We start from the raw sequence: 26,721 nt of genomic DNA, 5'->3' as shown, positions 1-26,721 counted from the left end.
CCCACCCCATCCTAGAGTTTCCAGTTGCTTACAGACAACTAAAATTAAAAGTAGAAAACCCACAAGAGAGGTGTTAAACTTAGATAAATAGTTGAAATGGCTCCATAAGCCAGGAACCAGTGGCTCACACTTGTAATCCTAGCTACTCAGGAGGCATAAATCAGGATTGTGGTTTGAAGCCAGACCCTGGAAATTTTTTGTGAGACCCTTTCTCAAAATTACCTTGACATACATACACAAAAAAGGCAGGCATTTAAGTGGTAGAGTGCTTGCATAGCAAGGCTGAACCACCACTTCAAGCCCCAATCCCACCAGGAAAAAAAAAATTATATAATTGAGCTTCAGTTTTTTAAATTTTTATCTTTTAGGTGGGACTGGGGTTTTTGAACTCAGAGCTTCTTTCTTGCAAAGTAGCCTTCTACTGCTTGAGCCAAACCTTCATTGCTTTTTGCTGTGGTAGTTTTGTGGTTTTTTTTTTTTTTGCAGCTCTGGGGCCCGAACTCAGGTTCTCACATGTGTGAGGCAGACATTCTTACCACTTATCTACTCTGCCAGCCCTTTTTTTGATGGGTTTTTGAGATCAGGTCTCCATAACTACTTGAGCTGTCCCGTGATTCTACTGATCTCAGCCTCCCAAGTAGCTTGGATTACAGACTGAGCTATGGGCATCCGGCTGAGCTTCATAGGCATCATATATGTGTAAATGATAGATTATCAGATGTTTTTCCTACATTAATTAGGTTTTGGTCCCTACAGTTTTCAGATAAGGAGAAGTCTTGGGGAGAACCTGAAGAAGGAAATAAGTTGTAGATGAAGGTTTTGAGGGGGAGAAAATCACATACTTCACATTTTGAACCTGAGAAATGAGAATGTGAAGTAAAATACTTGGTCACATAATTGTAAAGACAGCTTTCTTTGTTTGTTTGTTTTGTCTTTTTAAACTAAGGGAGCTAGCTCCCTGGGAACTTAATTGAAGTACTGAAGCAGATTAGTTCCATTTCCTATTCTCACTAGTGTTACAATTTGTCTTACTTATCTTAGTGTCCTACGTGGAAATAAAATATGTGACCTCTGAAGCCTATTGTGATTAATTAACCTAAACAAACAATAGACTTGTTTAAAACTTGTCAAAATGTCTGATAAAAAGTGTCTGATAGGCTTGGAGCCAGTGGCTCATGCCTGTAATCCTAGCTACTCGGAAAATGGAAATCAGGAAAATTATGGTCGCAGGCCAGCCAAGGGAAAATGAAAGTGAGACCCTACCTCAAAAATACCCAACACAAAAAAGGGCTGGTGGAGTGGCTCAAGTGGTAGAGTGCTTGCCTAGCAAGTAAGTACAAGGCCTAAAGTTCAAACACCAGCACCAGTAACAGTTTTTTAGGAGAAAAAAATCTAAAATACTCAGTACAAACTGTCTTCATTACAACTAACAAATTGCATCATGATTACGTGGAGAATCATTGGAAATAAGCGACTAGTAAATCTGCAGGCTCAATGGTAGACAGTTACAGTGTCTTGGGATTTTGTTTTAATTTGTGGCATCAGAATTTCTTCCCCTTGTTTGGGAAAGACACAGTTGTGTGAGTCTGTGGGTTGAAGTCCAAAAAGCCTTGATGCTTTTCCTTATCCCTGATAACTGAGGCACAGGCATATGACCCAAGCTGGGTTAGTTGAATCTTCATTGCCCTAGATGTGAACAGGGACTGGAGTTACAGAGAAGGAAGACACTGGAATTAATGTCAGGCTTTTTCCATTGCCCACTGTGTCACATTCCAGGGGTCCAAGAGCAGGAGCTAAGTAGCACCTTAGCCAGGCTGTCCTTTGGCCATAGTATCAGCCACCTACTTTCCCTATGTTCCCAAGTTTTCTGGTCACCATTTAGGAAATTATTTTCCTACTTAAGAATACTGGAGCCGGGCACCAGTGGCTCACACCTGTAATTCTAGCTACTCAGGAGGCAGAGATCAGGAGGATCACAGCTCAAAGCCAGCCTGGGAAAATAGGTCAAGAGACCCTGTCTCGAAAAAACCCTTCACAAAAAAGGACTGGTGGAGTGTCTCAAGGTGAGGGCCCTGAGTTCAAATCCCAGTACTGCAAAAAACAAAGAAAAAGCCCTACCAGAAATAGTTTCAGTTTTGCCTGAAAGAATCACTGTAGAGTTGTAGGAAAACTATCAACAATCTAACGATGCTGCCAATTCCAGTGTTAAAAGGGTAGATTTTTCTTAATGGTGACAGCCATCCAGCCAGACAATGAAAGCCACCTCACTAAGCCCCAAGAGATCAAAGACCATGGTTTGATCATCACAGGATTACTAACTCCTAGTTTAGAACCCCAGCAAGCAAATGTTTAGTAAATATTTATTTGATTTCGTCTTAAACAAATAAAATAGTAATATACACCTTCAAATCTCCTCCATGTCTACTTTAGAATTTCTTTGTCATTACTGCTTTTAGTGTAAATTTTCCTTAGCATGGAAGAGAACTAAAAAAATGGCACCAGCCAGTTGTGGCAGATCATGCCTGTAATCCCAGCACTCAAGACTCTGAGCAAGAGGATTGTGAGTTCCAAACCAGTCTGGTCTACAAAGTGAGAAATTGTCTCAAAAGAAAGTGACACCAAGTTTTTAGCTTTAGGTATGTTAGAAGTGCTGGTTCCTAAACTGTGATCAGAGAAATACGTGGGTGTTGCTCAACAAGGCAAAAAGAAAAGTTTTACTTCTGCAGAAGGGTGCAGCCACAGATAAGCAGAACACGCCCAGGTGAGAAATCCACTCAGATTATATTCCTGATGCGATTCCCTGTCCCTCACAAGGACTGGTCAACACATGGGCTCACAACACTCCGTGGCTAGCTATTGTTTTGGTAAGGGCAAGGTTTTCCGCAGTGACATTTTATAATTTTTTTTATACTTTTTATTTTATTGTTGATATATGGCCTCATCTATGTTTTATTTTTTCTTCTCCTTTTATCATTTTTACATTTATTTACATGTATATACGATGTTTGTGTCACCTCCCCCCTAACCCCCCATCCCCACCCCTTCCAGGCAGAACCTGTTCTGCCCTCTTCTTTTCCGATTTTGTTGAAGAGAAAACTTAAGAGATACTGAGAAATAGTGTTTTTGCTAGTTTAGGATAAAGATAGCTATACAGAGAGATTCCTAGCATTGCTTCCATGCACATGTGTATTGCAATCCACATATTGGTTCATTTCTACCAGACATCTTTGCTACTTCTTGGTCCCCTTCCCATAGTGGCCTCTGCTAATTTAAGATTACTTTATTCATTCTTCAGCAGGGAGCACATCAATCATGTTCAAGTTTTAGGTTTCCTTCCCTTTCCCTATTCTTCCCATGCACATTCTCCCCTTAGTGTGTGACCCATGTCCAATAATATTACTGCATTTGTTTTAGGTCTATAATCCGCATATGAGGGAGTGATTACTCTTAGTTTACAGCTCAGTGAGAGTGATTTCTGAAGGTCCCCTGCACACAGGAGATGGGGCTGACATTTTTACTCATGGATTTGTTGGGTCAGGATACCTAAGGCAGATGAGTAAATAGCCCATTCCCCATGGATAGCACCATGAGCCCTGCACTCTGAGAAGGAGTTATAAATCTGCATTCTTGCACCCTGAGGAAGAGATACAGGGTCTCACAAATCTGCAATGGGGATGATAAACAAAATGCTCTCAAGATTGTCTCCCTCCCCCCCAATAAGGGGCAAACACCAGCTCATCTAAGAAAACCCACATGTAAATACACAGCCAATAGAAAAAACCCACCTAACTGATACCCTAACCCAGAGTTAAAGCATCCTTAAGAAGCCCCAGACTTCACCTGAGCAGGGAGTTACCAGCTTCCGGGCTCCACTACACTTCTCTAGCTGTAGCCTTTCCTTTCTCTCTAATAAATCCTACTTTATACACCGGCTTTGGCTCATCATTCAGATGCCTCACAAGCCAGTTCCCTGCCATGTGAAGGCAAGGATCCTGGATCCCGGCCTGCAACACTTCGACACCGGCACGTAACAGTTTCAGGAATATGAAGCTCAAAAAAAGATGATAGTGGTTTGATTAAGCTACAGAAAAGACAGGTCAAGCAGTTTGAGATTAGGGCATCTGGCAAAAAGCAGCTCTTTCTTTTACCTCAAGAACCTTGCAAGGTCAAGCAACATTTCACAAAGAATGTAAGCAGCAATTCAAGTAGGTTACTGGCCTCTACACAATGATAGTTATGCATTAATTCCTTTGACAGAAAAGACCTAACTTTAGTTGATTCTCTCAGGTAAAGTGTTAAGGAGGGCTTCTCCCTTGGGAAACTGAGGAAAAGCTCTGAGCCCATTACAGCTGTAAGGCAGGCAATCTGAGAGAACTCAGATGCATGCTGGGGGCTTATACCGGACTGCCAATGCTACGTGGGCAGAGCCAGACTTCAGTGCACTGAGGCTTTCTTTTACTCCCCTTAAAGTCTCTCTCTCTTTCAAGATCTGACCCGCTTAGGAGGAGGTCCAAAAACAGCCAGTGGAAAGGAAAGTTTCTCTTCAAACTATAAAAGTTGTTCTGGCTAGGGCACTCCCCAGTGTCACCCGAAGGCTGGAGATGCAACTTCCTGACCTGCCCTGAGGCTCCAAAGGCAGCTAAGTCATGGACCCCTCTAGCCATGTCTGAGGCAAACAGACAATCAGGTCTCTTATGCATCCTTCATGGTTTCTGTGGCCTGAGAATGAAGGTCACCCTTTGCTTCCAAGTGCTCCAGTACTGCCTTTGGGCAGGATTGACCTGGACAGCAGGGATGTTTCCATGCATTGAGCCTGGAAACTCTCTTTTTCCCCAACCCTCAGCCTCTCCTTCCTCTTTCTCAAGCAGTTCAGGATGAGTGGCCTCCCCTTTTGTTCTAAACACCAGTGGGCTTCCGTCAGTTAATTTGGAAAATACACCCATTCTGCTCCCTCCCTGGTCCCGCCTTTTCCTTTATCTCTGTCTGCCTTTCCCATCCTGGATTTACTGGGACCCTGGCCTCCCATGAAAAAAAAACTTGTAGCATGGTACCTCATAACTTTCTTCAGTTATTCCCACAACTAGTTTGTCAGGCCTCTCAGTCCCGAGGCAACTTTAAATCAGCTGCTAGGCACCCATGGAGGCAAAAGCACTTGCAAAAAAAGAAAAACTGCAGCTTCCACAATCACACTCTAACTCCAACCCCACAAGGGGAGGAGGGAAACAAACAAGCGTGCTCATGCCCAGTGATGCCAGCCCCTGGGCACAGCAGGAATGCCTGCCATAGTTAAAAACATCCAGAGAGGGCCCAACATACATCCAAAGCCACCAGCCACACAAGGCAGGGACTACGACCTGCCGCCACTCCTCCTAAAATGGATGAGAGAAAAATAAATGCACGCAGGCGTGTGTACAAAGAAAGGGGAGAAGGGTGATGGGCCACAGGATGGGGTTGCTCATCCCAGGTGTGGGAGGGGGTGGCAGCACTTTGCTTAAACCCAGTTCCCAGTCCCACCTTACACCTTGGGCCTGACCAAACCAGCCCTTGTAAGCTAATTGTTCTCTTAAGGTTATAGTCCCAGATACAGCAAAATGGGTGTTACCTTCTCATTTAAAATTTCCTATACTTTTGGCTCAGCATAAAAACTTTTTTTCCCTCCAAATATTGCCAGTAGTCGTCCCTTATGGCACTGTTATTGCCCCGGGATGCCCTCTAAATGCCCTTGTCTAACTTTACAGATGATGTATTCCTTTGTTTAAAAGGTAGGCTTTATTAAAGAGGCTGTCTGCTGTTAGCTAAAGGCAGGATCCTAGAGCTTTTCTCACTGCATCGGTCAGGTGACCTAACCCAACCAGTTCACTTTCCTCAATCCTGGTCATGGATGTGGGGAAAGTCATGAGACAGTGATGCCTGGTTTCATTAGTAAGGTCACTCCCAGTCAGGATGCTGACAAAAAGGGAACTGACCCAAAACTGGATGGGACCTGCCCCTTCCAGTCTTCCAGCTTCAGTATCCAAGCAGTCTCAAGCTGGCCTGTCTACTGAAACATTGGAAGGACCTTGACCCTAACCTCAAAAAAAGAACCCTCATCTTTCTTTGTACTGAGTCTTGGCCTCAGTATCCCTTAGAAGACCAGGAGAAGCAGCCTTCACAGGGTTTCTTAAATTACAATATCATACTCCAATTAGACCTTTTCTGTAAAAGGGAAAAAAAAGTGGATCGAAGTACCCTATATACAACTTTTCCTTCATCTCTGAGACCACCCAGAATGGCTCCACAATTGCTATTTAGATACTCAAACACTGGCAATTCTTTGTAAGCCACAGGATAAACATAGGGGAGGAGGACCAAAAATGACCCTTATCAATGACAAGGCCCCCACCCCTACTGCTCCACCCTCTGCCCTACCTTCTAAGCCACCCCAATATTCAGAACCTCCTGTTGGGTGCTTCCCCCTTCAACAGAATGGTAGGAAGAGGGTGAGTCTATGTCCCCTTCCAGCTATCAGATATAATTAAAAAAGATCCGGGTGGCTATACTGATGCCCCAGACCAATACATTCAAGCCTTTATCTCTGTGATCCAAACCTTTGAATTGGCATGGAAGGATATTATGCTTCTATTAGACCAGACTCTTTCCTCATTAGAAAAACAACAGGTTCTGGCCCAGGTCACTCAGGTTGGAAATGATTACCATTTACAATGGGCCCCAATACCCATGGTGCCTGAAAATGAAGAGATAAATGTATCCATACCCACAGGGGTACAAGCAGTCCCCTTGGCAGATCCACACTGGAATCAAAATGGTGAGGAAGATGAGTCGTATTGACACCACTTCATCCATCTTATAAGAGAAGGGCTAAAAAGTAACAAAGTCAAACCTCTAAACTATTCCCAGTTCACTGTAGTACAACAAGGCCTTGAAGAAAACCCCCTTACCTTTCCACAGTGTCTCAAAGATGCTATCAGAAAGCATACCACAGTGGATCCAGAATCACAAGTGGGAGAGGTTCTCCTCAAAGATAAATTTCTAACACAGTCAGCCCCAGATATTCGTAGAAAACTCCAAAAGTCTGTGGCTGAAGGAGAAAAATCATTGGACCAATTACTGCAGCTAGCCATGTCTGTATACTATAACCGGGATGTTACTAAAAGGAGAGAAAAAGACAAAAAACACCATGACCTCATTGCAACTCTCAGAGAGGGCCCCACCTGACTGGGGCCTGCATCCCTAGCTTCCTACCATTGTGGACAGGAGGAGCACTTCCACAGAGAATGTACAAAAGGGGGACAGCCTGGGAGACAGCCACACCTCCCTCTGGCACCCTGCCCTCTCTGCAAGGTAACCACTGGAAGTCTAAGTGCCCCCATCTCCAGATGGAAGGTGGGGCCACCTCCTATGGATTGATGGGTCCCAGGGCCTCCTGTGCAGGCTCCACTTATTAGCATCAATGTTGAGGAGCCTTGGGGTAGCCATAATGGTAGAGAAGCAAAAGGTCATTTTCCTGCTAGAGAGTGGAGCCCATTTCTCTGTCTTACCTTTCTCTTCTGGTCCCCAGTCCAATGACAAAGTTATCATTTGGGGCATATTTGGTCATCCCCTAGAACACTATTTTACCCAGCCTCTGGCCTGCTCTTGGGGAGACCTCCTCTTCTATCATTCTTTACTCATAGTTCCTGAAACTCCAGTGTCCCTGCTGGGATGGGATTTACTATCTCAACTAAAAGCTCAAATTCCCCTCCCCCCAGATGACTATCTCTGCTGCCCCCTCCTTCAGGAACAAATAGATCTCACAGTGAGGACTGATGGGATAACTATAAGGTGAGCCCTCCCTATTCAAATAAAACTAAAAAATCCCTCACAGATTCCACACCAAAAACAATATCCCCTCAAGTCTGAGGGAGGACAAGGCTTCTTACCTATCATAAATTCCTTAAAAAAACAAGGGCTGATAATTAGTTGCTCCAGCCCCTGCAATACTCCTATTCTTGCTGTCTGCAAAGGTTCAAGACCTCTGGCTCATTAATGAAGCAGTCATTCCCCTCCACCAATTGTTCCCAATCCCTATAATCTATTGGCTCAAATACCCTCAAAAACCCAATATTACTCTGTACTAGATTTAAAGGATGCTTTCTTTTGCATTCCTCTGCTTCCTTACAGTCAGCCTCTGTTTGCTTTCAAAGATCCCACAAACCCTTCACAGCAACTGACTTGGGCAGGTTTGCCACAAGGGTTTAGAGACAGCCCTCATCTTTTTGGACAGCCCCTAGCCAGAGACTTAGTAGGTTGGCACTACCCAAAGGCCACCCTTCTTCAATATGTTGATTACCTACTTCTGTGTGGAGCCACAGGTCCCCTTATCTGCAGGGCGATGAGTCCCTTTTAAACCTTCTGGCCTCCTAGGGATACAAATTCTCTAAAGAAAAGGCTCAATTGTGCCTCCCATAGGTCACCTACCTAGGTGTGGTCTTAAAGGGACAGACTCACTCCCTGAGTCATGAGTGAATCAACCCAATCCTCTGTTTTCCACTTCCCCAGACCATAAAGCAGCTTAGAGCTTTCTTGGGAGTTACAGGATTTTGCAGAATCTAGATCCCTAAATATGCAGCCCTTGCCAGGCCCCTATACCGCTCCTAAAAGATGCTCAGCAAGGTCCTCAATCCCTTTTAGAATGGGACCCTGAAAACACAAAGGTTTTTCAGGCCCTCAAACTGTCACTCCAAACTGCCCCAGCATTGAGCTTGCCTACCCAAAACCATTTTCAACTATTATGTCTATGAAAAAGGGGGGAGCAGCCCTAGGAGTACTGACCCAGCTCTGAGGGCCAACTCCACAGCCAGTGGGATACCTAAGCAAAGAACTAGACAATGTGTCTAAAAGGTGGGCTGGGTGCCTAAGGGCCCTGGCAGCAACCTGCCTCTTGATCCCGGAGGCCCAAAAATTAATTCTTGGACAGCCCTTAACCATATATACTCCACATGACCTAGGAGGGCTTCTAAGAGCTAAAGGAGGACTATGGTTATCAGACAACAGGCTACTTAAGTATCAGGCCCAATTGTTAGCATGTCCAGATGTGAGCCTTCAGGTGTGCTCTGCCCTAAATCCAGCATTGCTCCTCCCAACTGAGGGGGAGCCACTCATGCATTCCTGTGAGGAAGTGGTAGCCAAATGTTATTCAGCTAGGTCTGACCTCCTTGACCAGCCCTCCTGGACCCAGACCTCACTCTCTTCATGGATTGAAGTTCATTCATCCAAGAGGGAATTAGATGAGCAGGGGTGGCTGTGGTCTCTCTCACTGAGACCTTAATGGGCTGAACCTCTGCCTCCTTCCACTAGTGCCCAACTGGCTGAGCTGATAGCTCTCACCAAGGCATTACAACTGAGGGAAAAACTGCCAACATCTATACAGACTCTAAATATGCTTTCCTGGTCCTGCATGCCCAGTAGCCCTTTGGAAAGAGTGAGGATTGTTAACTACTGAAGGATCCCCTATCAAACACTCCAGGGAAATCTTAAACCTCTTAAAAACAGCTTTACTTCCAAAACAAATAGCAGTAATTCACTGCCCTGGACATCAAAGGCCAGAGGATCAGGTTGCTAAGGGAAACCTGAGAACTGATATAGCAGCAAAGGAGGCCGCTAGGAGACCTTATGTTCAAGCCCCTGTCTTGTGGGAACAATCCCTCCTTTCTTCTGAACGCCCCCTATACTCACCTGCCAAACATTCACAGGCTTCAGAGAGAGGGTATTGCTTAGATCATGGAGGACGGTGGATAACTCCTGAGGGCAAATTATTTCTCCCACAGAGTAGCCAATGGAAGGTCCTAAAAACCCTACATCAGACCTATCACTTGGGGGTCCATAAGACACTCTCTTTGTGAGGGCAACTATTTGAGGTGATAAGACTTGGAGATACCCTCCAGGATATTTTAGAGTATGTGAACTCTGTCACCATAACACTTCCTTCCCTATCCCTGGAACTCAGAGGTGGGAGACATATCTGGGGGAAGACTGGCAGCTTGACCTCACCCACCTACCAGGGGCCCAGCTTCTAAGTTGCTCCTAGTTCTGGTGGACACCTTTACTGGGTGGGTTGAAGCATTCCCCTGCTCCTCTGAAAAGGCCCGAGAAGTAATTAAGGTGCTAATTAGCAAGACTGTCCCTAGATTTGGACTCTGTCAGACTCCAAAGTGACAATGGGCTAGCCTTCTGAGCCAAAGTCACTCAGGGAATCTCTAAGGCTTTGGGAATCGAATATCATCTCCACTGTGCCTGGAGACCCCAATCCTCAGGCAAGGTTGAGCGAACCAATGGATTACTCAAGAGACACCTGTCTAAATTGGCTCAGGAAACTCACCTCCCCTGGCAATAATTACTACCTCTAGCCTTAATCTGACTTAGAAATACCCCAAATAAAATGGGCCTTACTCCCTTGAAGCCTTGTATGGGAGAACTTTTCTCCAAAAAGATTTAACTTTAGATCCTGAAGTAACAAACCTGGTCTCTTGTATCACACAACTAGCCAAGTTTCAGCAGGTCCTCTCTGAAATAGGGAGGGAGGGGCATCAAGGCCTCTCCCCAGCTGCCTTTTGTCCTGGAGATCTAGTCCTTATCAAACTCCCCCCATAACTCCCGAGGTCTCTCTAAACCCCCCTTGGGAATGGCCATACCCAGTCTTGTTATCTACTCCCACAGGACGCAAGGTTGCTGGGCTAGACTCCTGGATTCACATCTCCCAAGCCAAATGCTGGACACCAGAGCCTAACGCACCCACCCCAGAGCCACACCCTGATCCACCAGCCTACTCCTGTGAGCCAGTGGAAGACCTCAAATATCTTTACAAAAGAAACACCTCGAACACATAACCTATGCCTTCACTTCCTCCCTTTTTGTGGGCTGTTTTTATTCTTGTCCCCTTTCTTCCAAGTGTCGACTTGTGGGCAAGTTCTCCCCGAGTCGGTATGGCCCCAACGAGTAGATTTGAGTGGTGGGTATTTCATCCTGTGTACTCTGCTTTGTGCTCTCCTTCTTCTTATAGTCTGTGCCTTGGCTGCTGGTTCTCTCCCTGTCCTCATGATTGCAGTTATTACAATGCTGCACCTGTTTGTTCCTACAGCAACCTTCACTGTTTAAAAGATGGACAACTATATGGCAAGGCATTAGGCACAGGCTTTGTTGGCATGTATAGTCCCTCCCAATGCCTAGGAAGAGCAGGCCAGTGGGGCTAGAGACTACATGGGTCAACCCCTGAGACAAGTACCACCTCCCCCCGCCCCCATCATCCCATTGTCAGCACGAATCAGCTAGATGAGTCATCGCCCCTCTCCCCAACAGCAGTTGGGTGCTTGTCTCAGAGGGGGATTTGTTGGGTCAGGATAACTAAGGCAGATGAGTAAGTAGCCCATTCCCCATGGATAGCACCATGAACCCTACACTCTGAGAAGGAGTTATAAATCTGCATTCTTGCACCCTGAGGAAGAGATACAGGGTCTCACAAATCTGCAATGGGGATGATAAACAAAATGCTCTCAAGATTGTCTCCCCCCCACAATAAGGGACAAATAGACCAGCTCATCTAAGAAGGCCCACATGCAAATACACGGCCAATAGAAAAAACCCACCTAACTGATACCCTAACCCAGAGTTAAAGCATCCTTAAGAAGCCCCAGACTTCACCTGAGCAGGGAGTTACCAGCTTCCGGGCTCCGCTACACTTCTCTAGCTGTAGCCTTTCCTTTCTCTCTAATAAATCCTACTTTATACACCAGCTTTGGCTTATCATTCAGCTGCCTCACGAGCCAGTTCCCTGGCCTGTGAAGACAAGGACCTTGGATCCCAGCCTGCAACACTTCGACACTGGCACCTAACTGTCTCAGGAATATGAAACTCAAAAAAAGATGATAGTGGTTTGATTAAGCTACAGAAAAGACAGGTCAAGCAGTTTGAGATTAGGGCATCTGGCAAAAAGCAGCTCTTTCTTTGACCTCAAGAACCTTGCAAGGTCAAGCAACATTTCACAAAGAATGTAGGCAGCAATTCAGGTAGGTTACTGGCCTCTACACAGTGATAGTTATACATTAACTCCTTTGACAGAAAAGACCTAACTTTAGTTGATTCTCTCAGGTAAATTGGGCTATTTTTTTGGTTAGCAGAAATGAGAAAGTCAGGAGAAAAGAGTTTAATTTTCTGTTTGTGAACTGGTTAATTGCCTTGGCTTTAAGTTTTCTTAACTTCAAGTTAAACAGGTTGTGTCACTCTAGACAGGATTATATTCCTTTGCAAAGTACAATAGTCCCTCCTTTTGGACTTTGATCCAGCAAAACAACTGTTACCTAACTCAGCCTACGTGATCACTGAATTCCTGTACAAAAAATGTTTGTTCATTTTTAAAAAATGATTTTGGCATTCATGATTTATTCGTGTGTTCAAAATGACCAGAAAACTTTTTATGATCCTTCTTTTGTTTGTAACTCTGGGAGAAGCAAGGAAGTCATCTCTTGGTTTTCTATGGATAGAAAAGACTGAAATACTATTTTTTGAAAAGACTGAAGAAACCGTCATTATAAAGTCAAGTTACAAAGATAAAGGGCCTAACTCCAGCTACCTCTTTGTCCAATTAGAAGATCCTAAGATACTGCACGTGGTGAATGTGACCAAGACCTCATTGGATATTACAAACTTTACCATAAACTTAATGACAGATCAAGAAGGAGAGACAAATTTGACCATTCAACTCTGGGATTCTGAAGGTAGGCAAGAAAGACTCATTGAAGAAATAAAGGATGTCAAAGTCAAAGTGCGCAAGCATACAAAAGGTAGACTTTTGCAGGCATCTATGCAAGTTGATAGAAATATCCTCCTGCTTATTTTACCAATGATACTGCTAAATAAGTGTGCTTTTGGTTGCAAGATTGAATTCCATGTGCTTCAAACAGTATGGAAGAGACCTTTGCCAGTAATTCTTGGGGTAGTTACACAGTTTTTTCTTATGCCATTTTGTGGTTTTCTTTTGTCTCAGATTTTGGCCTTGCCTGAAGCACAAGCTTTTGGGTTTGTGATGACCTGCACATGCCCAGGTGGGGGTGGGGGTTATCTCTTTGCTTTACTTCTTGAAGGAGATGTCACTTTGGCCATTTTGATGACTTGCACGTCAACATTATTCGCCCTGATAATGATGCCTGTCAATTCTTATTTATATAGTAGAATATTAGGTTTATCAGGCATATTTCATGCTCCTACTTTTAAAATTGTATCAACGCTCCTTTTCATACTTATCCCAATATCAGTTGGAATAGTCATCAAGCATAGGATACCAGAAAAAGCCAATCTCTTAGAGAGAATAATCCGACCCCTGAGTTTCATCTTAATGTTTGCAGGGATTTATTTGACATTCAGAATGGGATCAGTGTTTCTAAGAATTGCTAGCCTGGAAGTGCTTCTTTTGGGTCTCTTAGTTCCTGCTTTGGGCTTGTCATTTGGGTATGGCTTTGCTAAAGTTTGTCTGCTGCCTTTTCCTGTCTGTAAGACAGTTGCTATTGAAAGTGGGATGTTAAATAGTTTCTTAGCCCTTGCCATTATTCAGCTCTCTTTTTCACAGTCCAAGGCAGACTTAGCTTCCGTGGCTCCTTTTACAGTTGCTATGTGTTCTGGATGTGAAATGTTGCTGATCCTTCTGGTTTACAAGGCTAAGAAAAGAGCTATCCATATCACAGGAGATAAAAGAGTTCCCCTAGTCTAAAATTAAATCACTACGGAAATCCTACTCTGGGTTAGGTAATATGGGAGATTGCAAAAATGTATAAAATAATAACTGCTCTCAAGCCACTTATGATCTGGTTAAAAATTTGGTAGAGGGGAGGGCAGGAAGAGTATATATAATCACACATGCTAAGCATCAAATGAGCGATACAATAAAATGTGTAGGAGTTCAGAGGAAGGAGACATCTTTTTCCATTGTGTTAGTTTGGGAATATTTTATAGAGTAGGATATGAATAGGACATTTTACCCTTAAATGAAAAAAAGGCAATAGAAATATGTAATTAGTACAATATATCCCAAGTACTAAAGGAAGAAATGTCCTAGTAGTAGACATTTCGTAAATGCTCACTCACTGAATGAATATGTAAGTTCCTATTTGGAGTTCTCATTGGTGCATCAGAATTCACATGTTTAAACTAAATGCAGCATCCTTGCTTTCATAACCCCACACCCTCCTGTCTTCCATACCCCCCACCCAGGGCATTGCCATTTATTCCGAAACAGAGTCATCTCTTCTCCCTTTTCTTTCTCTCCTCTTTTATTTTGTTTTTTGTTTGTTTGTTTTTGGAGGTACTGGGGTTTGAACTCAGTGCCTCATGCTTGTGAGGCAGGGTGCTCCAACACTTGAGCCACTCTGCCAGCCCTCTGTTGTGTTGGGTATCTCAGAGCTAGGGTCTCACAAACTATTTGCCAGGGCTGGCCTAGAATAGTGATCCTCCTTATCTCTGCCTCCTGAGTAGCTAGGATTACAGACGTGAGCCACCAGTGCCCAGCTCCTAGTCTTCTAAAATATTTAATTCTAGTTGCCAGTAGCCCTGATATATTTTGAGTTTCTTTAGAGCAGGAAACGTAACATATGTAGCTAGCATTTCAGGCATGAGCCACTAGCGTCTGGTTATTAAGATCGTTCAAATTCTCTCTCAGTAAGGTGCAATCCTCTGGCGTTCAGCTTACCTCTTTTTTTTTTTTTTAATAGCTAACTTAGTTATTACAAAAAGTTTCCTGTAAAGTTACAGGAAACTGTATCTTTCCTCTCCATTCCCAATGCCATCACTTTTGTTCCACCCTGTATTTTTTCCCCTAAACCTTTCCAAACTGGCTCTTGACCTCTGTCTATTCTCCAAGATCACTATTAGATTGATCTTAGAAAGAACCTAACTTTGATTATGTAATCTCTCTGCAAGGAGCCTTTTTGCCAATTCTCTACTCTGACCTTAATCTAGTTTTCCAGTTTGTTCTCCTCTCCCATTTTTAAATCTTTTTTTGGCAGCACTGGGGTTTGAACTCTGGGCCTCACACTAGCTAGGCAGGCTCTCTACCACTTGAGCTACTCTGCCAACCCCTTTTTGCGAAGGGTTTTATTGAGATAGGGTCTCTCAATCTATTTGCCTGGGCTGGCTTCAAACCGCGACCCTCCTGATCTCTGCCTCCTGAGTAGCTATGAACCACAGACGCCCAGCTTTTTTTCTTTTTTCTTGAGACAGTGTCTCACTATGTCACCAAAGCTTGCCTTGAGCTAGAGATTCTCTGTCTCAAATTACAGTGTGAACCACCAGGCCCTGCCTCCATCTATTTACACATAAGCCTTTGCTCAAATCAAGCAGAATGACTTAGTATCTCATGAATATGCCTCTGTTTGTGTGAGTCAACCAGACTTGTTTTAAAGCTATTTTTGTTTCTGTTGTATGCTTCATATTTTGCTGTCAATCTTTGGGTATCAGAATCATGCTTTTTTATTTTCATATTTCTTATAATGCCTAGCACAACACTTCAAGTGAAGTGTTGAAGCACAGACTAAAACTTAAATGTGAGTGTGCTTTCAAAGAAAAAAAACAACTCTCACTCTTAGGCTTGGGATGTGGCAATGGTAGAGGGCTTTCCTAGCATGCTTGAGGCCCTGGGTTCAGTCCCCAAAACTAAAAAAAAAAAACACAACAAAATATTCAGAAATTTTTAGTAGAAATTTTTAGTATCTAAGTCCTGTCCATATTCTTCTACAAAGAAGGTATGGCATCAAGAAGAAATATCACTCTTACAAATTCTGTTTTTCTTATTTCCTAGTCCTATAGTTGTGAGAAAATTATTTAATTTCTCTCCAGTGCAGCTTCTTCATCTGAAAAATTGAGATAATAGCGTCAACTTCATCAGATTGTCCTGGGAGTTAAATGAGGTCGTATGTGTAATATGCTTAGAAGAGCAAACAGAAAGTGTACAGTATTAACTAATATTATTATTTTATCAGTTTAATTTTTTGTTGTTGTTGTTTTTGGCAGTGCTAGGGATCAAACCCAGGGCCTTGTACATGCTAGGCAAGCACTCTACTACTGAGCTACATCCCCAGCCATAGGGTTTAAACTTTTGACCTGAATATATCTACTACTCATTTAAAATATCACTTTGATAACAAAGTATGGAGCCTAAATTTTTAACATTTTCTTATCAGTGTTGTTCTTGCCCATAACAATAGGGAATTTTGCCAACTGATAACTAAGGTTCTTCTTTCTTATGTATGATGGTGGATGATTAGTCCAATTTATACAGTAATAATTGCCTATCTGGAGTATTTTACTCCTTTTAATAGATTTATCTACTTAGAGGTTTAACATATAAATAAATTTGTGCAAACTTAACTTACATTCATTTAGTGAACATAGTTTAATAACTGAGCGACAGGAGGCCTGCTCTTCTGGTTGTACTTTATTTCATTAACCTCATGATACTTCTTTACACGTCAGTTGTCAATCTGTAAGATACAGAGATTCAATTGAAGTTTAAGATATTTACTAACTGTAAGTCTGTGATTCTGGCATAGAACTAACACCCAATTTTATGGTCCAGGACCTAGCACCATGATGGGGTAAAGTGAAGACCATTCAGGATGATGAGACTAATTGCTACTGCTTTCTAATTAAGGCAACAACCAAAACATGAGCCTCTGAGGGCAGGGACCACATATTATTTTTTGAATTTCTGATATTGTTTGCACAATGCATTGAACAGAATAGATGCTCACTAGTTATTTTTTTCACTAGACATTTTTTTAAATTGTCAGTAATGTCTGCAAAGGTCAGGATCATATACTCCACAGCCTATGCCTAGGTCTGAAATTTCAGCTGTTAACTTCCCAGTGGTGACAGTGGTATGTTATTTAATCTCTCTATGCCTAAATTCAAGTAGGAAGTAGGGATAATGACAGTACCTACCTCAGGACATCATTGTGAAAATTAAATAACATGAGCAAGATTCTCCAAATAATGCCCAATTCATAGTCAACTCTAGTGCTATTATTATTTTTTATTTTATCGTTTTTACATTTACTCACATATGTATAGATTGTTTGGGCCATCTCCCAACTCCATTATTATTGTTACTCTATGCTTACTTCAATAACATTATAGTTTATAAAGCAATTGAAAGTACATGGATGAAAATTTGAATATATTTTATTTCTTTTATATGTGTTTCATAGATTTTTGCATAATAAAATTGGTCTGAAATTTTGGATGGGGATGAAGTTACCCAAGTTATTATTTCTTAAAGATTGAGAAGTATAAAACAGGCTGTTGGATCAGATTTTGTTCTTATTTTTAAGATTCTTTCCAGTGCTTTAAGATGGATGATTTTATGATATACGATTTCGAAAATAATAACTCTGTGATATACATTATGACTGGGAAGCTGTAACCACTCAGGGGCATGTTAGAAGTCTTAACCAATGTTTGCAACTGCAATTTACTTTATATCAAAACATGACATTTTATTAGCTCACTCCTGGAGGCCCCACCCCTGAGCAGCTGCACATTGTATATGTAACTTTGATAATTTTAAATCTTAGTTAATAGTTAATTCTTTATTGAATTTTGACTTTATAGTCCTCAAGGGTTTCATCATATGTTTAGGAAATGTGGAACAGTTTGTTTTATGGTTTTCTTTTTTTTAACATCTCAGAGGTTTTCTCTTATCATGTACTGAGGTCTCTGAAGCCATCTGAATAATTTTCACAATATCCAGTAGAGATCTTTTGGATTGTGGCATTAGTGTACCATACTGTTATAATAGAATCTGAACACCAGACTCCACTATGCACTGGCAGATTCATCCCTTTATTCTCAGGAGGCATTGGGAAGCAGAATGGCCTCTTTGGACTGAAAAAAAAAAAAACAAAACTAAGTTACCTGAGAACAACTATGATGTAACAAGAAGGTTTCTAGGAAAAAAAAACTAGACTTCCTGCTCATCTGACATAGGAAGTTTGCAATGGTTTTAATTTGAATGAAGAAGATATTTGATCCTTTTTCTTACTTGAAGTTGCTTACCCTGGTTTCAGCAGCTTTGCCAAAGCAGTGGGAATATTTTCACTCATAAGAGATTTAAAGATGACTTTTATGACATTTCTGAAAATACTTGGAAATTTCATTTGGTTAAGAGCCCACACTTGTCAGCATGTATTTTTAAGATTTTAATTTTAACATGTTTGATAATGAAGACTCAAAAAACTAGTATCTGAAGGCTTTTCAAATGCATCAAGAAAACAAAAGTATCACTTGATACACAAAAAGAGGTATTCAAATCAGATTCCTAAGGTGTCATTATTCAGAAGAACAAAGACAAGTTTCTGGCTCTTTGTGAGTTTCAGAATTGGTTCCACGGTTCACACAATTCATCTTTGAAACATGTTTCAGTGGCAATAACTTCTTGTCTAGATTAAAGTAAAAGAAATAATCACTTCATAAGCAAGGACCCAAATAACCCAGTTTTCTGGTCCTGTTGTGGCTAGGACATTTGTGCAGCACTTTTTACATTGTGGTAATATATGATATTTCATGAAAAGGAAACGTTTTAAGGATAATAGACTAGTCCTTGTACCTGATATAATGCAACCGTATTGTACCATGTATATATTCCCTGCACGTGGACTTTGGAGTCAGTGTGTTCCACTCTCTTCTCTGGCACAAAGCTCTGGTTTGTCTGCGGACAAACCACTTAACATCTCTCTAAGCCTCAGTTCCTCATATGCATGATGAAGAGAATCATACCTTTATGTAACTGTTGCAACGTTTAAATTAAATACTGCATATAAAAACACAATGGCTGCGGATGTGGTAGTACATAGCTGTAATTCCAGCAGTCCAGAGGGGGAGTGAATGGATACGGAGTCTATGTCAGCCTCGGCTACACAGGAAACCCTATCTAAAAAATTAATGGCTGGGGATGCAGAGCTCAGTGACAGAGCACTTGCGCGTCACGTGCAAAGCACAACTACCCGAGGCACAGTAAACCCTTAATAAATGGCATCCAAAAGAATTATATTGAGAAGAGAAGAGAAGCAGTCCGTTCAGGTAATCAATTATTAAAAAAAAAAAAAAAAAAAAAGAACAAAACCGACTTTAGATTTACCTAGTACAGGTTTAGCAAATAAGAGCTGCACAAAAGTAGTCATAGCTGCAATTCATATTTTGCCAAGTTGTAGCATGGAAATAAATGAGAGAATGCGAAGAAGAAAGGAATGTGGGAGGACATGAACGAGTAGAAGATGAAAGAATTTGGCAAAATAAAGAGGGAAGGGGTTCTTAGAGAAGACAGGAAGGGACAAAAGCCAGAGGTGAAGTAGCCAAATCTCACGTGCCAAGTCTGGACAGGAAGCGGCAGAGCAAAGCAGGGGATTCCCAGCGGCGCAGCTCGGGGCGGGGTTCCACTCCAGCAGTGGGCGTGACCGAGTTAGCCCCGCCCCGCCGGAATGCTTCGAGGAGGCGGGACTTCCTGTACCAGGCCGACCCTCTATCTCCGGAAGATCTGAACTCTGGATAAGACCGGCTGCGGAGCGAGCGGGGCGGCCCCCATCCCAAGGTGAGGCGGCTTTTTTCTCCGGGTGGGTTCGGCGAGGGCGCGCACAGCCGGGCTGGGTGGCGGGCGGGCGGCCGGCGTGGGTGGTGGAGCGGGGCCAGCGCCCCGGCCGAGCCGCAGCTGGGCCACCTATCAGTGCGGTGTTATCCAGAGCCCCGCCGAGTGACGCCAGAAACGGGCTGGACGTTCCTGTAGCGGTTCCGCCCACGCGATCTCACTTAGTCCTTTAGGCGTTTTATGTAGAAGAATTGCCGGATTTGCAATTTGCCAGTTTGGAAGTAGCCCAGAGAGACCTGGCACTTCCCCTGATCACATAGCCACGGTGTAAGTGATGGGCAGGGCTACTCGCCATCGTGCAGAAAGTGGCGAGGCGCCCACCCCGGGGAGGCTGCTCAGGACAAAAACGGTGGGGAACGTTTTAGACTACTTACGGGTTGAGGAAATCCAAGGTAAATACAACACAGCCCCTGAGAAACTCAAATTCTGGAGACCAAGAGGTCTCTGAAGTGAAAGAATTTATTGAGCCATTTAGAGATACTAGCCACAAACAGGACCAGGTCTGGGGGCAAGTTTGGAAAAACTACCAGCAGTAAAGCTAAGCGCTAGTTGGAAGGTGCCCCTGGGGCCTAGAGCTAAGAGTGTTTTGGGGTTTCAGCATAAACAGTCTTTTTGTTGGTTTCACCCCACCCCCAACTGTTAACTAATTTCCCTTATCTCTTCCATCTTTTGGGCCTTGTAATTAATTTTAGGACATCTCAAGAGTTTCTCTTTTCGTCAGCCTATTTTCATCAAGAAATGTCCTCAAACTGGTTGAGAAGATATAGCACATATACAAATCACTAAAATATAGGGAAGACATTGCTGAGTGCTGTAAAAATGAAACCGTGTTATGAGTTCTTCCAGGGCAAGGCTCCAGAAATGTCATTCTCACTCAGAACCGCAGTTGCTGCCTATTCAAATGGCTTGCATATTTATTTGTGCAGGTATACCTCTTTGACCTCAGGATCGATATATACTTCAGCTAATCGACATTGCCTTTTGATTTCACATAGGAATACCCCCACACACATACACACACTAATTGAATTTTTTATCTTTCTGTGTCCTATCTAAATACTGAAGTTAATTCTTCCATCGCTCCCTTTTTCTGTAGGTGCTATCATTATCCATTCAGTTGCCAAAGTAGGGGATCTGGGCATCATTGAACTCATTTACCCTGTATCTGATCTATTACCAATTCCTGTCAGTTTTATCTCCCAGTGCAGATACTCTCAATTTGCCTATGAAAACTCCCTTCCCAGCTTTAAACCAGCCATTGGGTAACTATTACACCTTGAATTTAAATCTGACCTTTGCTCTTCCCTCCATTCTGTTCAATCCATTTTGTTCAGTAGCCACAATGAAATGATTCCTCATAACTCTCAAATAAAATGTTATCTCTAAGGCCTGTAAAGGATGATCCCTACTACCTCTCCCAGCCTTATCTCTTACCATTTCCCTTGATCTCTGAGGTATCCCACTTGGACCTTTTGAGTTACTCTTCTTGTATAATCCTGCAGTTGAGTTAATGTCTCTCTCTCTCTCTCTTTTTCTCTCTCTCTCTCCCCGCTCTTTGAAGAACTGGGGTTTGGGGTTTGGGGTTTGTGCTTATAAAGCACATGCACTACCACTTGAGCCACACCTCCAGACCTGGTAATGCCTTTTTACTTGTCCTTCATATCTGGATTCAATCCTGTTCTCAGAGGAACCTCTGATGCCTAAGTCTGGTGACAGCTCCCTGTTGTAGGTACACATTCTATTTCTTCTACTTAGCATTTATTACATTTGTGATTAACACCTGACTCCCCACTAGAAAGAAAGTGTGAACTAGACCTTGTTTTTCACGTGGAGCTATTGTATATAGCATATTACAGGTATTTAGCAAATAATCTATTGAATGATTAAACAACTTCTTGCTGAAGAATCACTAGAAGATGCCTTTGAAATTGGCTTTGATGAATTGATAGGAGTTATATTGTGCTCTCAGAAGGTGGAGTGTGGGTGACTTGAACAAAGTTTCGGGTAAGGAAGCAGACAGTTGTGAGAACCTCTAGTTATGACACAAGAATAGTGGAATAGGGGGAGGAATGGACAAAAGCTTCAAAGCCATTCTTTAAGATCTTTAAGGAGTTACTTAAATAACTCAAAAAAATTAACATCCTTTAAAAATTATGTAAATGCTTATATCAAGAAGAAAAGGTGCTGGGCATGATGGTGCACTGCTGTAATTCCAGCCCTTGGGAGACTGAGGAACTACAATCACAAGTTCTAGGCCAGCCTGGGCTACACAGTGAGACCCTGGTCTTAAAAAAAACGGGAAAGAGGGGAAGAAGAAAAAACACTCAGGAGAAACTCACTGTATTTATTCTTTGTCCTGTCCCCTGCTCTATCCCCTTTCGAGTCCTGTAATGTGAACAGCTGGATAGAGATTTTTGAGTACTTTTCAAGATGTAACTCCGTGTCAGTTATTCTTATTTGTAAAGAAGGAAAGGTTAGATTACTTCATACAGAGTGCCCCATGTTCTGAGCATGACAGCTTCCAATGCTTCCCGTGCTGAGTACAGGTTTTAGAGTGCTAGAGCCAGTGGTGAGCCATCAGAAGTCAGTGGAAAGTGGACAGGTCAGAAAATACAAAACTATGTTGTATTTTTCTTCTCTCTGACTCTTGGTCAGTAAATTTCATTTTTGCCTTTTTATTATATTTTTATTCCTGATATCTCAGAATGTTGTAATCAAAAGACCATTGGATTTTAAAATCAGAAGTTTAAAAATGTGTCTTTGTCATCTGGTTATATAACATGAGGCAAATTATTTCTCATCTCTAAGGCTAAAAATTTTCATATTTACAAATTTATTTTAAAAAAATCACATGTATAAAGCATCTGTGTGGTATTCAATGATTAGTGTATATACCTTTTGTTCCTTTGCCTTCAGAGTGTCTTTAATTTCAGTGTTCCCAGTGTTTTTTCTCTTATTTTTGCTTTATTCTCCATCATAAACCTATTATTAGCTTTTTTTTCTGGTTTTTTTTTTTTTTGGTACTGTGGATATGGGTACTGGGAATTTTTTGTTATGAAAATATTTCTGCAATAGAATGAAGTATTAGGCACAGAATGAGTTTTACTGGGTTCACAAGTAAATCCTGGGGGGCAAAAATTGAACTCTAATAGGGAAGGTGGTAAATCCTGAAATAAACGTCTGTTGCTAATTGAGATGCTTTTGTGAACTAACTGGTCTCTAATTATAACTTCTGGAGATTTGTAACCACTTTGTGCTTATCTGTGTTGACTATATTCAGAAGATGGCTGATCCTTGGCAGGAGTGCATGGATTATGCAGTCACCCTAGCAAGACAAGCTGGAGAGGTATGAACTACATCAGCTATATGTGATGGGTGTCATGGTTGCCCTGTTAAATACAATGCATATTTTGATTAATTTACATCTGTTTTCATTTTGCTAAATGCTTTAAATAGAGTGAAAATTCCTTTTGTTGTCTTTTCCATTTCTTTTTTCTGGAACCGAGGGCCTCACACATGCTAGGCAAGTGCTCTTATCACTGAACATATACTCAACCTGATACTCCAATTTTCTATCATTAAGCTTTTTTGTGATGACAGTTGTGAATCCAAAATAGGATGTAAGATTATATAATTTTGTACCTAGAAGGTCATAACCATGAAATGTCTTGTTTTAGAGACATTTTTGTAAGAAATTTTCAAGACTGTCATGTAAGATAGATTGAGTATCTTAAACCATTTGTGTTTTTATCTTTTTGTTTGATTTAAAATAACTTACACCTTTTCTCATCGCTTTTTAGGTGATTTGTGAAGCTCTAAAACATGAAATGAATGTTATGATTAAAAGTTCTCCAGCTGATTTGGTAACTGCTACTGACCAAAAAGTTGAAAAAATGCTCATCTCTTCCATAAAGGAAAAGTATCCATCTCACAGGTATTTATTATATCGATTTCAAATGATAAAATAAGCCCTAGGTTAGAGTTATTGTATGAGGCAAAACTTTTAATGCTAGACACAGAACCTGACTTTAGTTAACCTTATTTTGAGGTATCAATATCATGGGGAGAAGAACTCTTACCTATAGATGACACAGAAACCATGGCTTAGGATGCATGGTGGCCTTGCTCTTGACTAATGGTTTTGAATACTTTGTAGCCTACCTTGTATCTTTACCTCATTAGTGTAAGATAACAAATCCTGAGCAGGAACATGTGGTTGCTGAGGATAGGTTGTTTGCCTGTGCTTAAGGTGCCAGGGATCAGAAGAGGGAATGTTTAGATTACTTTATAGTAAGAGGAATGCTTGGGCTGGGGGTGGTACTTCATGCCTGTAATCCCAGCTACTCTGGAGGTAGAGACAGGAAGATTGCAAGTTCCAGGCCAGCCCAGGTAAAGTTAGTGAGACCCTCTCTCACTCAGAAACAGAATACAAAATGAAAAGGGCTTGGGGTGTGGCTACAGTGGTAGAGCCTAACATGTGAGATTCCATGGGTTCAAGTTCTAGTACTACAAAAAAAACCCAAACAACAACAGCAACAAAAAGTAAAACAGAGAAAGAGAGATAATGTTTTTAGACGGTGGGAAGCAAATGTCTGCCATAGGCATGATTGGAAAGCTCAATTATATTCTCTGCATTGCAGATTTCTTTATATAGTAGAGAAGTGGTAGCTTTAGGAAGTTTGAGAGAACACTCTAAAATCAGTGTTTTCTCACAGCAGAAATATAGTTGAAATGTTGTCATCACCTAGACATGGTTGTGTGTGTACACCTCTAATTCCAGCACTTGGGAGATGGAGGCAGAAATATTAGGAGTTTCAGGCCAGTCTAGGCCACGCATTCAGGCCGTATCTCAAAAGACTAAGAGCTGGGGATGTAGCTCAGTGGCAGTGCATTTGCCTAGCATGTGCAAGGCCCTGAATTGATCTCCAGCCTGAAAAACAAATGCATTGTTATCATTTTAATGTCTTTGCACTGTCATTCTGTACTTCTTTCTAGTGATACCAGAGAAGAAAATCATATTTAAAATTATGGCTAAATATACTTTCTCCAGTAAAAAGGTTTATAGGTAAGAGAAAAAGATTAAAAAAAAAAAAAGAAATGGCAAATAATTATTAGTCAGTATTGAATAATAGAAAATAAATAAAAGAAAATAGAAAAGTAGAAAGCAGATGAACCCAAACATCATTCATGAAATTTACAAAAGATTTATTGTATAGCATGTTTTAGGAAGGCATGTACATACAGTAATTTTGGTGAATGGTTTGCTTTCTCATAACTTATTTACCGTTCTCTGTATTAGTAGTATCTATTATTGCAAAGCTCATTACCCTAAAAACTTAGAGCTCTAAACAACAAGCTTTTTATTTTCTGAGTTTCACTGGAGCTGGAAATATGAGAGTAGTTTAGCTGCATGGTTCTGGCTAAGGTCTCATGAAGTTTCAGTCAAACTTAACTCAAGGCTACATTCATTTTGAAGCTTGACTAGTGCTGAAGGATCCATTCACTTCTGTAATTGTTGGCAGACTTCACTTCCTGGTGGGCTTTCTGCTGACAACTTCCCTCAGTTCCTAATAATGTGGGCCTCTGCTCAGAGTAGCTCACAACATAGCCACGGTCTTCTCCTGGGGCAGGGAGGGAGAAATAGTGATAGGATGGAAGTCATCCAGCCATTTGGCAAACTAGCCACCAAAGCTTGTACACTGTCACTTCTGCTTCATTTTGTTGGTTAGAAACAAGTCTCTGTGTCCAGCTCACACTCAAGACAAGGTGTATGAGTCTCTGTATCTTATAAGAAGTATGAGAGAATTTGTGGGCTTACTTAAAAATCACCACATTTCCTTAATGATCTCATTTGCAACAAATGCCTTTTTCAGATGCATGTGTATGTATGTTGTGTGTACCATTACTTACCCTGGAATTGCAGTTTAGAATTTTAACTTCTATAACATTTCACATGCCTTTGGTCTCAGAGAAATAAAATAAAGTGCTGTGACTTACATCAATTTTTATGGGAAGAAAAAGGGAGAAGCAGTAGAAAGATAGTGTACAAACCTTCTTATGTTTTACAGTAGACTTTAGCTAAGGAAATGTTGTGGTTTGAAAATTGTTGAAAGCAATGTAGAGATTACGAGTGTGTGTTTTCTTTCTTTTAGCTTCATTGGTGAGGAGTCTGTAGCAGCTGGGGAAAAAAGTGTCTTAACCGACAATCCCACATGGATCATTGACCCTATTGACGGAACAACTAACTTTGTACATAGGTATGTTTTTAAATTTTTAATAGAATTACTGTTTGTATATCAACTGGGTGGACCTTTAGAGTATTCTGCTCAGGAAAACATGCACTTCAGGGAATCATGTAATTTGTTTCTGCTTCTTTATTCTGAGAAAGTATATATAAAACATAATTGTAGAGCAACTGTATATTTAGACCTTTCATCCAATGTCATGGTGAAGAAATGGTAAAGTTGTGGACTTACCTTCTGCTGCAAAGTTCACCATTCTTTTTCATCCTGTGGGAGCCATATAAAAATTTAAGGAAGCAACATTAATGCTTTGAAATGAATAAAGAAATTAATAAGGTCACTATTAAAGTTTTGTTTATAAACTTACTTCGTTCAGTCCAAGAGAGAAAACTGTGTTAAAAGGGACATGGGTTTAGGAGTAACAGACTTAAGACTTGAATATCCTGGAGTTTTGTTATTAGCTGCTTTGGGATTTTGGACAAATTAGTTAACCTTTCTAAGCCTTAGTTTTAAAAAATACTTAGAAAATGGCCATATTAATGTCATTTGCCTCAGAGAATTGTTCCTTGTTGAACTCGCTGAGTAGTACATTTATGTAAGAACTTGCTATAGTACCTGCCACAGAGTGAGTATGTTGTAACTCAGTTACTATCATTAGAAGAAAGCCTCTGACAAGAGTTAATTAAGCTAAGTACCTAGTTTGGGATCGCAGTAGTCATGTAGCTGTGTAGAGTCTGTATGTGATAGAATATTGTATCTTTTAAACGTAGGAAGCTGCATATGATCTATTGAAACAATTTAGTATGTACAGCTCGATCC

The 26,721-nt window shown here is 41.5% G+C and overlaps 2 protein-coding genes across 4 annotated transcripts in view; both read left to right on the top strand.

Moving 5' to 3' along the window:
- Nucleotides 1-12,119: 12,119 nt before the first annotated feature.
- Nucleotides 12,120-19,132, top strand: Slc10a5 (solute carrier family 10 member 5). The gene has a single exon (XM_074068765.1). The coding sequence runs from the start codon at nt 12,431-12,433 to the stop codon at nt 13,736-13,738; it is 1,308 nt and encodes a 435-aa protein (XP_073924866.1). The 5' UTR covers nt 12,120-12,430; the 3' UTR covers nt 13,739-19,132.
- Impa1 (inositol monophosphatase 1) overlaps nt 12,628-26,721 on the top strand; it is a 28,145-nt gene continuing 14,051 nt past the window's right edge. Inside the window, exons 1-5 of one of the 3 annotated variants that reach the window (XM_074068766.1) lie at nt 12,628-12,749; nt 19,399-19,606; nt 22,941-23,006; nt 23,461-23,594; nt 25,813-25,917. In XM_074068766.1, coding sequence (XP_073924867.1) covers nt 22,944-23,006; nt 23,461-23,594; nt 25,813-25,917 — 302 coding nt within the window. In that variant the 5' untranslated portion in view covers nt 12,628-12,749; nt 19,399-19,606; nt 22,941-22,943. Of the gene's footprint in view, nt 12,750-17,177; nt 19,607-22,940; nt 23,007-23,460; nt 23,595-25,812; nt 25,918-26,721 lie in introns of those variants that run through there. The other 2 variants (XM_074068767.1, XM_020176719.2) reach the window with 2 other exon arrangements.

This window comes from Castor canadensis, chromosome 3 (assembly GCF_047511655.1).
Source record: "Castor canadensis chromosome 3, mCasCan1.hap1v2, whole genome shotgun sequence".
NCBI lineage: Eukaryota > Metazoa > Chordata > Mammalia > Rodentia > Castoridae > Castor > Castor canadensis.
The sequence above is the reverse complement of the archived record's forward strand: the minus strand, read 5'-3'. Positions and strand labels throughout refer to the sequence as shown.

Bases quoted from the DNA above. Each gene is read 5' to 3' on its own strand.
- Slc10a5 (XM_074068765.1), top strand. From the start codon at position 12,431: ATGACCAGAAAACTTTTTATGATCCTTCTTTTGTTTGTAACTCTGGGA.